Below are 18,094 nucleotides of genomic sequence, written 5' to 3' on the forward strand. Positions count from 1 at the left end.
AAAAGGGATTAAAAAAGAGGCATACGGGGAGAGGGGCGGGCGGAGCGGGCGCGGGTCCCGCCCCTTCGGGGCCGCCCCGCCAGACCGCGGCCCCGCCGGAGCCGCCGCCAGGTGCCGCCCCCGGCCCCGCCCGCCCCGACACCGGAGCTGCCGCCCCGCCCCGCCCGCTCGGCCGGGCCCGGCTGCCCGCGCGCGGGGGGCGTGTCGGGCGCGGCGGCGGCGGCGCGGGGGCTCCGGTGCGGCGGCGGCAGCGCGGGTCCCGCGGGCGGGCGGGCGGCGGAGCGGGGCAGAGCAGAGCCGAGCAGAGCCGAGCCGAGCCGCGGCAGCTGCAGGTGAGGCGGGGCCCGGGGCGCGGGCAGCCACGGCGGGGAGAGTTCCCCGGGGCCGGCGCGGGATGGAAGTTGACAGCGGCGGCGGAGCAGCCATTGTCTGGCCGGCCCGGCCCCGAGCAGCTCCCCGGCGCAGCCCCGCTCCCTCCCCCGGGCAGCCCCCGCCCGGCTTCGGGCATCCTGCGGCGCATCCCGCCTCCCGCCGCGGCGGGGCTGCGGGCACGGCACGGGCGGGCAGGGCGCCCGCACGCCGTGTCGGATCAACTTTGCCGCCGGAGTTGCCGGCGGCCTGGGTGGCTGCCGCCGCGCTGTCCCCTTCCATCCTCCCCTCCTTCCATCCTTCCTTCCCTCCCTCTCTCCCGCCGCCGGCCGGGCGAGGCGCTTGGCGGGGAAAGGCGGGCTGGACAACGAGGGGTGGGGACCAGGTGGTGCGAGGGTCCTGCAGTGCTGGAGCGTCGTACCCGCTACTGCTCCCAGAGCATCCCAGAGCAGTCATCTTGTCCCGGCGGTTCCACACCTCTGCTTGTGTGGCTTGGAAACTGTTGTAGAAGCATAGTAACAGCAGCGAATATGCTGTAGTACTCGGTGCTAATTTTGCTCCTCCAAACCTGTGGTGTAAATCTTACGTGTTTCCTAACTTAGTTTCTCAATGATGAAGTGACAAAACCACTAAGGAAAGTTAGAAAATGTTGTGCAGGCAGCAGTCATGTCCCGGGGGAGTAGATGGAGTGATCAAGTAAAACTTTTCAACCTCCTACCTAGTGCTTAGTGATTAGAGTATTGTTTGACTTGACTTTTGTCTGCCCTTGTGCTTGAGAAAGGTCAGGAACTTGTAGATGGGCCACCTGTGGTGTTCTCGGTGTGTGCTGAGATCAAGTGTGGGTTAGGCTCTGGAGTGGCCCATGTTCTCATGCTTGTACTGCTGCCTGAGCCAGTTTTGTCCTTTCTCCTTCCCGTCCTTTTTGCTGTGTGGTCATTCCTGCCATGGTGCTAAAAAGCTTTTGTATCCTTCTGTGTCTGCCTTTTAGGATGCAGTTCTAGCTATCGTTCAAAGGTTAATTTCCAGTAATAGCCACGTTGTTAAGTGTGTGTTGGTTTTCCTTTTTTGGTTCATTTGTATGGAAAATCCATGGTTTAATAATTTTTAGTAGGTTATCCATCTCATGGAGCAGCTAGATGAGTCAAGTGATGTGATAGCCCAGTGATCACTAGGTTTTTGTAAGAGGAAAGTGCTTGGGGATGCAGTTGGAGGAGGGGAGAGTGTGTAATTGTCCTATTTTGTGTGGAAATGGCCTGCGTTTGGATGGGATTACGCTAACATGGAGCTGCATCCTTAGATGAACTTGCTTGGGGAAATGCTGTGCCTTTTCACTTTTGTGTTTGGAAAGAGTTTTGCTGGATAACTCTCCTTGCTGTAATTGACTTAAAATTCTTACAGCCCTTCTGCGAAGCAAGCGTGTGCTTCTCTGTCCACGTCTCCAAAAGGCCTTCTGCCTACAGAGAGACCAACATTTTCTATGCCTCATGCCAGAGGTGTTTCAGCAATATTCCGTTTATGCTAGGACCTCATTTTAATAAAATCTAGATCAATATGGAACTCTCAAAAATGCTGGAAATCTTAGGAATTGGTGGTGCTACTTACTGAGGAAACACAGATTGGTGGAGCAGAGCACCAAGGCAGAAGCCTGGCTTCTCCTGCTGAAGCTGTTGAAGGCAAGGGTATTTGCTGTAGCTAAGGTGAACATCTGTTGCATCCTTTCCTCTCTCATGGGCACTTGTGGCATCACAAGTGATGTAATTCAACTCGGTGCTCTGGCAGAAAATAGGGTTTTAGGGTGCCTTTTCTGCAGCTACCAAGTTGATCTAATGAGCACCAGAAGCTAGTTGAAGGAGGAGGATCTGCATTGGGAAGTTGAGGTGGTCAAGGGAACATAAATTGTCTCCTAATGGCGTCTGAGCTGCGGGAGAACTTGGTGCAATGTGTGTAGTAGCTTCATCTGCATTTTAACCCCACTCAGGTACTTTATTTATCTACTACAGTTTAATTATTTCAAAAAGTCTGTATTCTCTCCCTTCTCAGTGTTTATTTTCAAGCTTCATTTAATTTTTCCCCTCTGGGGAAGATCTTTAAGCAGTTGCTTCTCCAAGAGCTTTTATATTCTAGGTAGGTTTATTGACAAGCTGTTTCTAGCTGAAATAGGGTTGTGCCTGAAGACAGTAGTGGCCATTTAGAATGAGGTGTGTCTCAGTTAAAGAATTTTCCAGGTTTTGAGGAGCAGGTTTGAAGCAACAGTTCCCTGATTTAGCCACCCATCCTCTGCAGAGTTAATGCTGTTGTCCTACTTTAAAGACATCTGCTGCCCTTAGCACCCTTTCAGAGTTTAAAAAGTTGTGTGGCTGAGAATATTGTTGCACCTCCATTTCTGCTGTGCAGGTCTGTTTGCTTATACACCAGGAAAATGTTTGGTGATGGTTGTAAAGCTCGGAATCTTTGGATTTAAAAAGGGCTAGATAAAGGGGCTGTGCTGGTGCTTTGGCTCCTGGAAGCTCATTTACATGGGTCTCATTTAGAGGTCTCAGATACGCTAGAGAGGAACTAGCTGGTATTTTGGAAATAAATAGGCTGTCTCGTTGATAATAAGACTTACCAGAAATATTTTTTTTAAATCTTACATGGAGTTTTAACCTTCTAAAAAGTCCGGTTGATTTTCTTTTTTTCCAGTGGAATTCTGTTGTATTATCACTTTTCTTCCCTTTTCTGACTCTAGCCCCTCCTGCTGCTACTCCCTGTGTAGCTCATGTTTCTTGCTGCAGGAAACTCCCTGATCATCTCAATGTGCTACTCTTCTGCTAAGCACTCTATTCAGTCTCACTTCTCTTCCTCTTAGCTGATGAAAGCCTTCTTCAGTCCTGCAATTCACTGCAACTCATCTTTCTGCTGCTGGAAGATCTCCCTGGTTCTGCATGACCTCTTCAGCAGCTTTTGCCTCACAAGTGTTGCCAGTGAACACTTCATCCACTCTCCTTCTGGCTTTGTTCCTCCTGAAAGTAACTTGCCACCACAGATACCAGCTTCTAATCTAGTATTCAAGTTAAGATCTCTTGGGTGCAACAAGTAGCTGGAAAGTTCATGTGATCAGAAGAAGAGTCGAGGGCTGGGGGCTAAACTGGGAGTTGGTATCAGTAGGGCATTGGAGCTGAGGGACTGGAGGAAGAGAGGATCAGAAATTGCCAAAGTGGATTGGAGGATGGAAGCACAGTGCGATTTGCCTCGGTTTGCTAGTTTCTATTGAAAGGAGAGGTGGTCAGGTCTCTAACTAGAATTGTTTTAATGAGCTGCAGCTGCTTCTTCACTACATTTTTAAGAGTTCAGGATACTGCAGCTTGCAACTATAACATGGCGATAAAAGAATATGCACATTACATTTCTGCTGGTGGTAATAAAAGATTTAAACTGTGAGTAAGATTTGTGGGTGATTTTAGAATCTCAGCTTCCCTGGTCCCTGCGATGTAGCAAAGCTGTGCAGGAAGACTGGTATTGAGATATTCTAGTACAAAAGCTGTGCAATGTAGTAAAATACAGTTTGGTTCATTTTGCAGCCTGACTTAGTTTCCAGTTCTTTCAATGTAGGTCTGGAGTCCATCTCAGCCTGAGCTCCTGGGATCCTGTCACCATGGAGACTGAAAGTGAGCAGAACTCCAACTCCACCAGCGGGAGCTCCAGTTCTGGAGGAAGCACCCGGCCTCAGATCTCGCAGATGTCTCTCTATGAGCGACAGGCAGTACAGGTGAGCCATGGGTATGCTCTGGGATGGATGGCAGTGCATCACTGGAAGCTGGTGGTGAGCCCTTTTGTGTTCCTCTGCGTTTTTGTGTGTCAAGGTGGGACTATGCTTAGAGGGCTATCATATTTTCATATTTTGAAATTCTTATGCTAGGCCTGATGTTTAGTTCTTGTAGTCTGAGGCTTCATGTTTTATAGGTTACTCCTTCAGTGTCCAGCTTCTTAGATATAGTCTGTACTGTGGTCCAATAGATTGGTTTTAGCCTGCTGTTCTAGAGCAAAACAGTTTGCCATCCCAGTTCCTCTATGCCCTCCATGCACAAACTACACAGGAGCATTTGTCTGCCTGTGTAAGCATGCACATCCCCAGCTTACTGAAGTTTATTAAAGTCTTGCAAGTGTGATTCCCACTGTCCTGGAATACACCTGTGATTCAGTGTGTCACCAAATTTATAACTGTTCTATGGATTTGGATGTGCTAATCTGGTGCCTGCTTTTCCATGTGCTCTAGGGATGTTCTCATGGCTTACTTACTTCGTCATTGCTCTCTTCAATTACATTTCAATGGCATGCAGTTTTTGACAATTGAGTTTTCTTCTTTATCTAGGCCCTGCAGGCACTCCAGAGACAGCCCAATGCAGCCCAGTACTTCCATCAGTTTATGCTCCAGCAGCAGTGTGCCCAACTTCACAGCCTGGCTGCTGTCCAGCAGGTGAGTTGCCAAGAGGCAGAAGGAGAGAAGTTGGATCATTCTCTGGGGAAGATCCAGAGGTTCTGTTTTTATACAGTGCCTTGTGCACCGACTCATCCTGAGACAATGAGTCCCTAAACACATTGCTTAGAGTTAATACAAGCAGCCAGTCAACTGGAAGCCTGAAGCAAAGATTAATTTGTTTTTTTGGGTACAGAACAGGAGAAGATAAAATTTGGCATCACCATCAAGGAGCTTGCACTTGAGAGGCCTATTTGTACCCCCTGCACCTTCTTTAAATAAAAGATGGGTGGTTAAATCAGCAGTGAATGCAGTAGTACTTAAAAACTGCATTAAAGTGAACAGTGGGTTGTTGCTTCTCTGAGAATAAACATTTGTATTTGCATGAAATTTCAGGCAGCGTCCTCTGAAATGTCTGTGTTGGAACTTAGTAGCCATGTTTTCTTTACCAGCAGGAGGGTAAACCTGTCCAGCCAGGAAGCTGTCTCTAATTGAGACATACACAGATCAATATAAATCAATGTATTTTATGATGTATAGTTGTTGAGTGATTTTTTTTTTCTTTAGCAGCTTTGCTCACCTACTAGACTTACTCATCAGTTCAAAATGGATTATGTGTGACATGAATACATTCTGTTTGTGTAACAATACCTTGGCAGTTAGTCCAGCATGTCATTGTTCTCAAAATCCCTGACTGCAGTCTTATAGTATAGAATAAATAGAATCTTCTCATCAGTTTTGCACAAATCTTAGTTACAAAACTAACGAAACTCATGCAGGGGGATTCCCCTGGCATCAGACAGGGAGAAATAATTCTATCAATATTTATGTTCTTCCACAAGCCATATGTTCTCTAATCTGAATTTTGTTACTTGGAGTTCTATCATTGCATTGCTGCTAAACTGCCTAATTAGCCCAACAAATTGCTAATATTGTGGGGAACGTCTGGGTGTTAACAGTGGATTCCAGCATCGGGGTGAGGGTTGGATTGCAGTGTGTAGTATGATACGCTGGGTAAAAGTAGTGCATGTACCCATGGGTGGAAGGAAGGTCATTTACTCTGAGGGTAAGGGACTAGGTGTTCTAACAGAGTCAGAAAATTGGGCTGGATTGAAAAGTTTGTTCAGGCACTCATTCCTCTGCCAATCTCTCCTGCAGGCTACAATTGCAGCCAGTAGACAGGCCAGCTCACCCAACACTAGCACCTCGCAACAGACCACCACCACCCAGGCTTCTGTAAGTAAAACTGCTACCTCACATACATATCAAAGCCTCCCTCCCCCTCCCCACCTTGTTTGGTCTCCTCCTTGTCTTTTAGGATGCACATGGCTTCTAAGAATCTGGGGAATCAACAAGATGGAGACAGCTTTGAGGATTTGGGGTGCTCTCGTTATTGGTGGGGCTTGAGGAAAAGAGATAAGGTTTTTGGGTGAGAGAGGCCTCTTAGCTGGAAAGGTAGACCTGGATCTCTGTTAGCTGAGGCTTTGGGGATACATTGTCGTGGATTAGAAAAGGATCAGGACTTGTAAGAAGGAGGAGTTGTGAGCAGCTTTTGTCGTAGGCAGAGCAGTAGTTTGTTGAATGAGAGGATGTCTGCTTTTGTAGTGAGTGTTCAGGAGCTTGAATTTACTCAGAGAGAAGATGGATTGGTAGAGAAGGTTTTGTGGTTTTTTTACCTTTACTTGGGAGGCTGGAGAAAATGATGTATTTTTTTGGATCTCTTATTGCAGTTGCATGCTAACAGTGATTCTCAAGCTCAGCATACAAATGAGGTCAGTATCCAGGGCTCTGGCTAATATAGATCGTGTAGCCTGTAGGACAAGCCCTCCAAGATAAGAACTTCTTCTTGGTCCCCTGTGGGATACAGGAAATAACTGTAAAATGTCTGTTCTGACGGTACCCCACTAAGTGTATTTGTACTTATTTCTTGGCCTCCATCTCTTCATATGTGATTTGAAGCTTTTTTCTATTCTAAGATCAACCTTGCCACCACCTCAGCTGCTCAGCTGATCAGTCGGTCCCAGAGCGTGAGCTCCCCGAGCGCCACAACGCTGACGCAGTCTGTGCTCCTCGGGAACACCACCTCACCGCCTCTCAACCAGTCACAGGCACAGATGTACCTTCGGGTAAGAGATGTGCATCAGTGTGGCCTGACCATGAGCCCCACTTAGCAGCCACTGCAGAGTTTCACTGCTTGGAATTACCAACACCTGCAGACTAACCTAGTTTTAAGGATGTTGCAGTATATTTTAAAATTGCATGGGGAAGGTCTCCTCCCTGAAGCCACAAGTTTGATTCTGGGCTCAGCCTTCAAGAATGTGTGTCTGCTCTGCATAGATGTTAAAGGTTCCATAGCACTTCTCACTAGAGTGTAAATGTGAAATACATGTCCTAGACTTGAATGTAGCTCACAGAAATAAAGCTACTCTTCTGGTTCAATGCTGGAACAGATACATAGTAAATTACTCTTCTACTGCTTGCTGAGCTCAGGGATAGAAGTCAGAATTCAAGTAAGCCTAGACAAATAAATCAATGTGAACAAATGTCATCCTTTTAATTGCTTTGCAGTGCAGCTAGGTAGAAAGCATTAGGCTTCTCTCTGGAGTCAAGTCTGGGGTTTGGGTTTTATTTGCAATATTTTATTCCAAAATATTTTCTGTTTTCCAGTTGGTTTCAGATACAGATTGTAATCCTCTTCTTTTCAAGCAGCACTAATCTTGGGTGTATGTTTTTTATCACTGTTGTTCAACCAGTTCTAGATACACAGCCTTGGGCAGTCTGTGGGAGTTAGCCCAGGCCTATGTTAGATAGAAGAATGCTTGTTTCCATAAGGAAACTGTTCCGAGTTGCCTGCTTCGGAGGGTTATGTTCAGTGTTATAGTGCAGGGAGGGTTGGTGGTTTTGCAATGTGTGACATTGATTGCAGGCCTAATGTTCCTTTATGATCTGTTTGCTTGTGGTTTTCTTTTTTTTTTTTTTTTTTTTTTTTTTTTTTTCCTTTCTCTCTTCTGCCTCTGTTCCTTTCATTCCCCATCACCTGATCCTCAACAGCCGCAGCTGGGGAACCTGTTGCAGGTGAACCGGACCTTGGGCCGCAACGTGCCTCTCGCCTCCCAGCTCATCCTGATGCCCAATGGGGCTGTGGCTGCTGTCCAGCAGGAAGTACCACCCACTCAGTCTCCTGGGGTCCATGCAGACACAGACCAGGTCAGTGACCGTCCTCCCTTTCCCCTGCTTCTGCCACACCACACTCTGGTCTTTGTCTCAAGCTGTCCGTGTAGAGCAGGTTAGAGCTATTTTATCCCCAGCCCTTGTCCCTGTGCAAGCAGCAGATTTTGCCACCCTGTTTTCATGTTTGCTTTCTGCCTCCAGAGATAAAATTCATTTCTGCTTAAAATTTCTGAGGTGAGCACAGGCTGGATCAATCCCATCTTCACAGTTTCTTGGTTGTTATTGTGCAAAAAGAACTCTTGAGTTCTATGTACAGTTTTCAGTTGCACTGCAATTAAGGGTCTTTGCCAGAGGTAGTATTCCTTCATCCAGTTGGTTCATTGTTGTAAAGATGCCAAAGACTTGTCTGAAGCAATATTTTTGAAGAAAAGTTAGCTGTGATCAAAATTTGGAGATAACGTGACATTTGGAGCAGAAGAAAATACAGAGGATGGCAGCACCAAAATGAAGAGTGAAATTAGAAAGGGTGTGGGCCACGAGTAGATCTGTGGGACTGGGGCAGGCAGGTGGCACAAAAACTGAAAATTAATGACTGGTCTTTAAAGGGGTAACTCAGTGCTTCTAGAGCCTTGCTGAACTGGGTCCTACCACTACCAGGGTATGGCAGGTAGGTCTGAAGTCCATCCCATGCCCTGGAGAGAGACTGTGTCCCCAGATCCTGTTCACAAAGTGCCACGAGATCTTTCATTTCCATCAGAGATTGGGCAGGAGAGTTCAGGATAATGTGCTTCCTGGGGAGGGCCGTGCTGAGCTGTGCCCAGCAGTGTTAGCAGCTCCTCACATAAGACCTGAGGCATCAACTCAGCCTGCATCCCAGCAGTGTGTTGCTTATGTGTGCTCTGTTACACTCCTGGCAAGTACTGTGTATCAAGCGCATGGATTCTGTTTGGTGTGTGTGTCTCTAGGTGCAGAATTTGGCTGTGAGGAGCCAGCAGACCTCTGCCACTAACGCCCAGCTCCAGGGCTCTGCTCAGAAGACAGCCGTGCCAGGGAGCTCCCAGGCTTCGGGCCTGCCGCAGGCCACCAGCACCATGGCAGTGGCCCAGGCCTCCTCCAGCGGGGCAGGCCAGTCCCTCAACCTGAGCCAGGGAGCAGCGGGCAGCAATGGCGTCTCCGGGGCTGTGGTGGCCAGTGGTGGGAGCCAGCCCTCGATGGGACTGAGCCAGAGCTCCTCAGCAGGTGCCGCTGGCAGTTGCCAGAGGAAAGGCACCGGGGTGGTTCAGCCATTGCCGGTGGCGGCTGCCCAGGCCGTGACTGTCAGCCAGGGGAGCCAGACAGAGACGGAGAACGCAGCTGCAAAGAAGGGTGACACAGACAGTGGTGGACAGCAAACAGTGGGCATGAACCTCACCAGGACCGCTACACCAGCACCCAGCCAGACGCTGATCAGCTCAGGTAAAAAACTCATCTGTTTTTTTCTCTTCAAAATCATTGGGCCTTCACAAGAATGACATTTGGAAGCCTGGTGATAGAAGGTTTTCCAACACATCTCCCAGCTTTGGTCCTCGAGAGACTTGTCTTGAGGGGTTATCCCTTTCTATTAGCACAGGAAGTTGATTTAATCCCTCATGTCCTCTGCAAGTAAGCTGTCAGTCATTTTGGAATCTGATGTCTCAATCAGTGAAGTGGCTGCCTCATTTCTGTTGTTGTTGTTCCCACCTGAACTGTTGCTAACTTTTGTGGTCTGTTTTTTTCTTACTCTTGTTTTGTATAGCAACATATACGCAGATCCAGCCACACTCACTGATCCAACAGCAGCAGCAGATCCATCTGCAGAAGCAGGTGGTGATCCAGCAGCAGATAGCCATACATCACCAGCAGCAGTTCCAGCACCGCCAGTCCCAGCTCCTCCACACAGCCACCCATCTCCAACTGGCTCAACAGCAGCAGCAGCAGCAAGCAGCATCTCTGACCCAGCAGCAGCAGCAAGCCCAGCCTCCGCAGCAGCAGGCTCCCTCTCAAAGCCAGCAGCAGGCACAGACCCTTGTGGTGCAACCTATGTTGCAGTCCCAGCCACAGCATTTACAGCTCCAGCAGGACAGTCCGTGCCAGGCAGCCACCAAGTCACCTATTCCTATCCAGTCAAAATCTCTGGTCACCCCTATCAAACCCCCTCAGCTTGGGCCTGCCAAAATGTCAGCAGCACAGCAGCCTCCACCACACATCCCAGTGCAGGTAGTGGGCACTCGGCAGCAGAGCTCAGGCCAAGCCCAGGCTTTGGGCTTGGCTCAGATTGCTGCAGCAGTGCCGACGTCGCGGGGAATGCCAGCTGTAGTCCAGCCTGTTTCCCAAACCCATGCTGCTTCCCCATCATCATCTTCAGCTCCAGCATCCTCACAGGAAGCTCCCCCTCTCACCACAGGGGTGAATTTGGCACAAGTTCAAGGCACAGCCCACATGGTGAAGAGCCCAGCTTCCTCTCCAGTTGTGGCTCAGATGCCAGCAGCATTCTACATGCAGTCTGTCCAGTTGCCAGTAAGTGATACCATTGAGAAGGAGAATAGCATATGGATTCTCTTTGTTCATTCCTAGGACACCAAGCGCAGTCCAGGCCCAGGTCAGTGGGATGGGATGGGTAAGGGGTTTGGGGAAAGGGATGTGGAGACTTTTTTACCCTCAAAAACACTAATTCCAATCCAACCCCTGGGGTTACTGACTACAAGCGTTTCTCTTCCACATTATCATTCAAAGGCTTGCATGAAGTTAATAGGTGAGACTCAGAGCCTGCCTCAGAGGGGTGGGTGTCCACATCACATACTAAGTATCCCATTGAACAATGGGGTTTGGTTGACCTTGGTTACCTGCTGGATGACCACCAAGTTGCTGCTCCATCACTCTCCCTTCACAACATGACAGAGGTAGAAGAATACAGTGAAAAGCTTGTGGATTGAGATAAGGATGTGGAGATCACTTTCCAATGACCATCATGGGCAAAACAAACTTAGTTTGTGGAAATGATTTATTTTACTGCCAGTTTAGTGTAGGATAATTGGAAATAAGAACAAAGCCAAAAAACACCTCCCCCCTTCTTCACAGGATCAGCTTCACTCCTGACTCTTCTACCTCCTCTCTCTGAATGGTTTAGGAGGACAAGAAATGGGATCTGTGGTCAGCTCATAAGGTTTTGTCTCGCCCTCATGCTTTTCCCTTGCTTTAGCATGGGGGAGTCCCTCCCATGAAATGCAGTCCTTCACAAACAATACAGTCCTTCATAAAGTTCTTCTCCAGTGTGGGTCTTTCCCACAGGATGCAGTTTTTCATTAACTGTTCCAGTGTGAATATTTCTGGGTTACAGATCCCTTGGTGTGTGGTACCAGCCACTGACCTAGGCCTCTAGGTCCATGCTATTGTGAATTGTCCAGCTAGAGCCTACCTAAATCCCTGAGACAACAGAACTTAGCCAGCTCAGATCATGGAATCATAAATATTTTGAGTTAAAAAGAATCCTAAAGATCATATAATTCCAACACCTCTGCCATGGGCAGGGACACCTTTCAGTAGACTAGGTTGCTCCATCCAACCTTGCCTTGAGCACCACCGTAGCCATTTGCTGAGACTCTTTCTAAACTCTTGTCTGCTTCTTCAGGAAGGTGTCGCAGGATTTGTCTTGATTTTTAGAGCAGGGAGTCAGTCTGCTCCTGGTGAATGTATGTACCCTACTCTTTTCAACTCTTCATTGAAGCTGATCTGATTTATCAAAAAAACGTTTTTGGAAACTGCTTGAGTGAATGTCATTCCATTTCCCCTATTAATAATCCTTTGAGGTTCACACAGTGTCTTGGTCTTATACCAGTGTATCAGCATGACTTGGGACATTAGATCCTAGTCTGGCATGGTAGTGAGTCTCCTCAAGCTTTGTTCCTAGATAGCAAATGCTCCCAAGTAGAGGTATGTATGAGGGAGCTAGAGGCATCTCCAGAAGCAATCAAGTGTGATGGTGGAGGATGCTTTTTTTCTTGGTTTGTTTTGTTTTGATCTGGTTTGTTCTGTGCTTTGGAGCTTTTCTATCTGCTTACGTGTTCCTCTTTATTCCTTTAGGGCAAATCTCAGGCCTTGGCAGTAAAGCGCAAGGCAGAGTCAGAGGAAGAGAAGGAGGAGCCAGCCAGTGTCACCGCATTCCTGCCTGCCAGGTCCTCTCCTGTAACAGACAGCCCCAAAAACATGGAGGAGAAGAGTGGTCTTGGAGGTGAGGTACAAAAGAGAGCTCTGTCTGTGTGTGCTAATGACCTGAAGTAGGTAGAGCAAAGTTAGCTCACTCCTGTGCTGTTAACTTTCAGATAATTCTGATACTGCTGCCATTGCAACCACAAATGCCACATCAAGTGACGGAGTCTCGGCCACCCCTACCTCTGCTTCCACCCCAAACCTGGCATTGGTGTCACGTCAGATGGGAGACTCCAAACCTCCTCAAGCCATCGTCAAGCCCCAGATCCTCACACACATCATTGAAGGCTTTGTCATCCAGGAGGGAGCAGAGCCCTTTCCAGTAGGGATTTTTTTGTTGTGGGGGAAGGAGGTGTAGCACTTTCTTGGGAGGGTGGTGGGCTTCCATTTTGCATAGAAGTATCTTTCCCCATATTCCAGTTTAGCATTTTTAGCCTGAGACACAGACAGTAAAGAGGAAGGGAAGGGAGGGAGGTGTCATGAATGAAGCAAGGCATTAAGAGGTGTCATTGAAGAGAAGAGGTTTGAAGGAGTAAAAACAACTGTTGCAGCACCTGCTTGCTCCAGTTGTCACAAAAGCAATAATTAATGCAGGAATTGTAAGGAGGCCCTCCTCTTTGTGAGGGAAAGATGCATTTTGAACAGGCAGCAAATGAAGTTGAAGTAAAGAAGGGGAAATGGAGTTACATGGAATTGGACATTATTCAAGGCAGATAGTGCTTGCGGATCTTTAAATGAACAACCAAGCCCATGAGTCAGGAAGCTGTAATGACTTTTTTTAGCATCTCTCCTTCCCTGTTGGGCAGAGAGATTCTTCTTAGTTAAATTTTGAGCTGCACATACCTTGGCAGAGGGTGGTGGACACAGGGAATCCTTTACTTGTGGGTCCAACTCATTCTCTCCTTGTCCAGGTGGGTTGTTCTCAGCTGCTGAAAGAATCTGAGAAACAACTGCAGGGAGAGGCTCCTTCTGGTCAGAATGAAAACCTGTCCAGCAATTCTTTGGGAGAGGATAGTGCTTCCATGGGTGAGTTTCACGAACATGAGGACTAGCTAGAGTTACTGAAAATCTCTGTATTAAGCTGATAATATCAGCTTAATGCATTACAGACTTGTATATCTTCCTGCCACCTCCTTAAAGATTTGACCTGTGGAACTAGGATCTTGCTTTTTTTGAGTGCCAGAAGACTGGCAATGTTTTTTTGTTGTTGTTGTAAATATTATCTAACACATCCTGTGTCAGCAGTAAGCAGGAGATTCTGAACTGTACCTGTCTTTAATGACTGTAGGCTGTAAAGGATGTGGACAGAGCAGAGTGATGGAGATTTCCTCCACAGCCTTGTAGGGTGCGAGGAATGCACTATTTTTTGTTTGTTCCATGAAGTAGTACTGACCAGGAGAAAAAACTGCTCTGTTTGATATGCTGGGGTCCTAATTAGCCGAGCTTGTGCTTCTTTTTTTCCTATTTGCTTCCCCAAGCTAACTACTTACTAGATTCAGTAGAAAATAGTGCTTGGAATCCGTCTGCTCAGAAGAAGAGCAGTGGAATGGGAAATCATGGGGTGTGTGATGTGCTTCAGTTCAGATCACCAACTGGTGTGTGTCTCTGTATCTCACTAGAGCTTGACAAGAAGGCAAACTTGTTGAAGTGTGAATATTGTGGGAAGTATGCCCCAGCAAGCCAGTTCCGTGGCTCCAAGAGGTTTTGTTCCATGACCTGTGCTAAAAGGTAATAACAGCAAGATGTAATATTCCTTTTCCCTGACTACATGTTTGCTGGAACTGGATGAGCACCAGTCATTCAGTGCCCCTTCTCCAAGTAGTGTACGACCTTTCAGTACATCTGATCCTCCCTCTGTCGCTTGGAGGGCACAGAGATCCTTTACCACTAAATGATTTGTAAATGCTTCTAGGTCTGGAGAGGTGGATGTGTTGCTGAGTATAAATAGGATTTCTGGGTTGCTCAGAAAATGAACTGGGAAGGGGGAAATTCTGGGGCTATAAAGAACCTCTCTTCAGAGAAATGTACATTTGACTGACTAAATAAATGCATACTGGTAGTGATCTCATGCATTGGTACTAGACAAAGACACAAGGTAGCATTGGGGAAAAAGCTGGGTAGAAGCTAGACTAGTCATTGCTGCCTCCTGTGATAGCAGAGTGCTTGTTATAGGTCTTTTTTCCCTTAGGGGAATGACTTAATTGACCCTTCAGATGTTAGATCAAGAATCTGGTGTCCAAGTATTGCTTGTGTCAGAAGTCTGGACTGGTTCCCTCCAAGGGGAAGTCTTAGAAGGAGGAGGAACAGAACTTGATGGTAAAGAGGAGTCTTATCCCCATCTAGAGCAAGGAGCAGTAGTAAGTTCAGATAGTTGCTGCTTTCTAACTGCTCTCTGTTTCTGCTTACTTGAGGTACAATGTCAGCTGCAGCCATCAGTTCCGGATGCAGAGAAAGAAGATGAAGGAATTCCAGGAAGCCAACTACGCCCGTGTGCGCCGACGGGGACCACGGCGCAGCAGCTCCGAAATCGCTCGAACAAAAATCCAGGGCAAGCGCCACAGGGTAAGGACACACACCTGTCAAGGCAGGCTTGCGTAGGGTTTGTCCCTTCTGGCCATACCACTTTGTCACAGTGGATGCAGGATGTGCCGTGGGCATGCTGACACACTTGTTACACAAGGCACAGGGAGCTGTTCTAAGCCCTCACGGACTGCAGGAAGTGTGTTCACGTTTGTACTTGTTCTGTGCACTCTGTGTTCGCTCCCATGTGCATCTTGAAGGTCTCAGTGAGTGAGACCAGCTGACAGCCTTGGCAGAAAACAATCCACTTTTCCCATTTGATTTGCAGTCTTTCACATGAATGACTTGAATTGAGCTATAGATTAATTGAATGAGCCTCAGTTTGATGTGAGGGAGCTCTTGTGTCAGCTGCCCCTGGACCAACAGCCTGAGACAGTTGTGCCAGACTGTTGGGACAACTTCTACTGCTCCTAAATGGCTTGTTTTGCAGCTGGTAATTGTGAATTTCTTTTAAAAAAACCCTTTTATTTTCTTTTCTTTCTTTCTTTCCTGTGGGCTTGTAGGGCCAGGAAGACTCGAGTCGAGGTTCTGATAACTCCAGCTATGATGAAGCTTTGTCCCCTACATCTCCAGGACCCCTGTCAGTAAGAGCCAGTCATGGAGAGAGGGACCTGACAAACTCTAATATGGCCCCCCCTACCCCAGATCTACATGGCATCAACCCAGTCTTCCTGTCCAGCAATGCTAGTCGTTGGAGTGTGGAGGAGGTTTATGAGTTCATTGCATCATTGCAAGGTAAAGTTGAGATCCTCTCCTGCACTCCTGTGATCCAGTAGCACGGGGAGATTAGGCTCTCTTTCTGGAAAGAAAATGGTCTCAGTGGAGCCTACTGCTTTTAAACCTGTTTCTGAATTGGAGTAGATCATAGAGATTGATTCTCAGGATTTATTTCTCAAGTAGCCTGTGTGCTCAAGGAGACTGTGGACTAGAGTGGAGAAAGGGGTTGGTTAGATTCCTAGCTTGCTTTTCTGTACCTGCCAGAGATGCAGGGGGAATGAGGGGAGTGCCCAGTGCACATATGCTTCTCACTGCTTTTTTTTGTTTTGCTTCACAGGGTGCCAAGAATTTGCTGAGCAATTTCGGTCACAGGAAATTGATGGTCAGGCCATGTTGCTTCTGAAGGAGGAACATCTCATGAGTGCTATGAATATGAAGCTGGGACCAGCTCTCAAGATCTGTGCCAAGATCAATGTCCTCAAGGAGACCTAAGAACTCTGAAGCCAGAGGTCTCACTTTTACTCGGACCTCAGGGCAGCTGCCAGTTTTGGAGTGTCCTGCTGGGGCGGGGAAGAATGGGACAGTCCCCTGTTGTCTTGCATTCAAGAAGAATTAGAAGGAATTTAACTGATTGAAACTGCCATGCACAAGCCCATCTCTTGGTCTCTTAATGGTGCTACAAAGTTGAGGAAAACTGCCACCTGGGGCCTTTAAACAACTTTCCTTCTTCCTGATTTTGAATATGCCTCCCCTGTATACACCACATAAAGATGTTAAGGGGATCTCTTTCTGTCTTAAAACACTTCTGCCCTCAACCCTTGCTTTGAAGATCATTGCCAGAACTCAAGGCACAGGAAGAGCTGGCCCCACATGGACACTGGGAGCACCTGTGCTTGGGGCTTTTGTGAAGGGGAACAAATTGCAATTGACAGAGGTGACAGACAAGAATTTGAGCAAAAGGGGCTGCTGCTTTTCCACTTTTAAAAATACCAAGGCTGCTCATGAACTGGGTTTAATAGCCATTCCAGCATGCATACCAAACTTGAAGGCCTGTGGCAATAGGAGCTGTCTTGTCTTCTCTCTGCATGTCTACAGGAGACAGTAAAGCTAAAGTGTTGTGGCAGCTATTTACTCCAGGTGCTCCTCTCGGAACCAGTCAGAGGATTTTTCCTGAGTACTTATGACAAAGTGATGGGAAACTCAAAGGGGAGGGGATTGTTTTACATTAGGGAAACTTGCAGCACGAGGTTTGTCTTCCCATTGTGTTAGAGCAAAATTTACAGATCCAAAGCAGTCTCCAGAAGCACCAAGGATCTTCATGAAATGGGCAGGGGTTTTGTTTTGTGTGTTTTCTTACCAGTTTGTATTCTTTCCTTTTCGTGTCTGTCTTCGTTATCCTCAGGAGAGCTTACAGGACAAAATTTAGGCTGACAGGATTGTACTGCTTGCCTCAGGCATTTTTTGGGTTTTGTCGTTCTTTTTGTTTTGTTTTTTTGGGTTGTTTTTTGGTATCGTAAAACAAGTATTTCTCAGTTAAAAGAAACCAAACACACCCCGTACAATAATGGAATACTAATCTTTTAATATGACTTCTCATTTCTAAAGGGTAGAATTTTTGTTACAGGCTGACTTTCTCCTACTTGGCCCCTCCAGGTTTGCTTAGGGGTTCTTTGGTTGTCTTATTTTTTTTTAAGGACCAAATGTGGTATTTTGCTGTTTTGTAGCCAAATTGCCAAAGGTGAAAACCTGGGCAGAGTTATTCTCTTCCACAAGCACTCTGCTTCAAACAGGCAAAACACCTGAAGGAGTTACACAAACTGTGAAGAGGTAAGTGCTCTCTAGAGCCAAATACCTGAAAGCAAAATGGTGTTATAAACCATGTATCTCAGCTTTTCTGTTTTCAGAAGTTTCACATACATATTTGAGTGAAACATAAGACTGTTCTCTGTGTTAAGCACCTACTGTTGCAGGAAAGCTGTAGTGGCATGGGAGAAAGCCTAATAGCATAGGTAGGAAAACATTAGAGATCTTTAAAATGGGCTCTTTATTGACCCATGTTAGAAAAAGAAGGAGGAAAGTGCTTAGTAGATGGATAAAATGTGGCAGCAGCTTCCTAGTCTTAACTGTGCTGCTGAATCTCATTTTTGTGACATCATTTTTCATGTGAGAAGACTTCTGAGGCTTTGTGAATGCAAATAGACCCAAAGGAAGCTGCCCGTGCTTGCTTGCACCCTGCTACCACGGGTTTGGTCTGATGTAATCTGGGGACAGAGGAGGGGGAGGTTATAATCAGCAGTGAGCAGAGGAAGGCTGCCCTTAAAACATTTTATCCTGGGTGTGGTACAACTCCTGCTTAGTTTGACCTTTGGCAGGGTAGGCAGGCAGGTAGCCTGCCACTGTTGCCATCTATTTCTGAGGACTGGATTTTATTTCAGTCAAATGGGAAGACTTCACTTCTTCATTTAATGTTCAGTGTTCTTAATAAAAAATCCTTGATCAGGCTTTGCAGATCTGGCTGCTTTTTAACCCCTGAGTGTTTGGAAAGTACAAACCCCATCACTAAGTTATTTCTGCAGA

General features: G+C 47.1%; 1 protein-coding gene across 2 annotated transcripts; it reads left to right on the plus strand.

Moving 5' to 3' along the window:
• Positions 1-168: 168 nt before the first annotated feature.
• Positions 169-18,025, plus strand: PHC1 (polyhomeotic homolog 1). 2 transcript variants are annotated; one of them, XM_030268245.4, is made up of 16 exons: positions 169-332; positions 3,961-4,117; positions 4,721-4,825; positions 5,984-6,061; positions 6,556-6,597; positions 6,802-6,951; positions 7,877-8,032; positions 8,962-9,451; positions 9,771-10,531; positions 12,095-12,242; positions 12,334-12,542; positions 13,132-13,246; positions 13,840-13,948; positions 14,632-14,782; positions 15,304-15,535; positions 15,855-16,180. In XM_030268245.4, the coding sequence occupies exons 2-16, from the start codon at positions 4,004-4,006 to the stop codon at positions 16,007-16,009; spliced, it is 3,015 nt and encodes a 1,004-aa protein (XP_030124105.4). In that variant the 5' UTR covers positions 169-332; positions 3,961-4,003; the 3' UTR covers positions 16,010-16,180. The 2 variants fall into 2 exon arrangements, with proteins under 2 accessions (XP_030124105.4, XP_030124113.4); XM_030268253.4 differs by lacking the exon at positions 6,556-6,597 and having other exon boundaries at positions 213-332; positions 15,855-18,025.
• The last annotated feature ends 69 nt before the right edge of the window (positions 18,026-18,094 follow it).

The sequence above is a fragment of the Taeniopygia guttata genome, chromosome 1, assembly GCF_048771995.1.
Source record: "Taeniopygia guttata chromosome 1, bTaeGut7.mat, whole genome shotgun sequence".
Lineage (NCBI taxonomy): Eukaryota > Metazoa > Chordata > Aves > Passeriformes > Estrildidae > Taeniopygia > Taeniopygia guttata.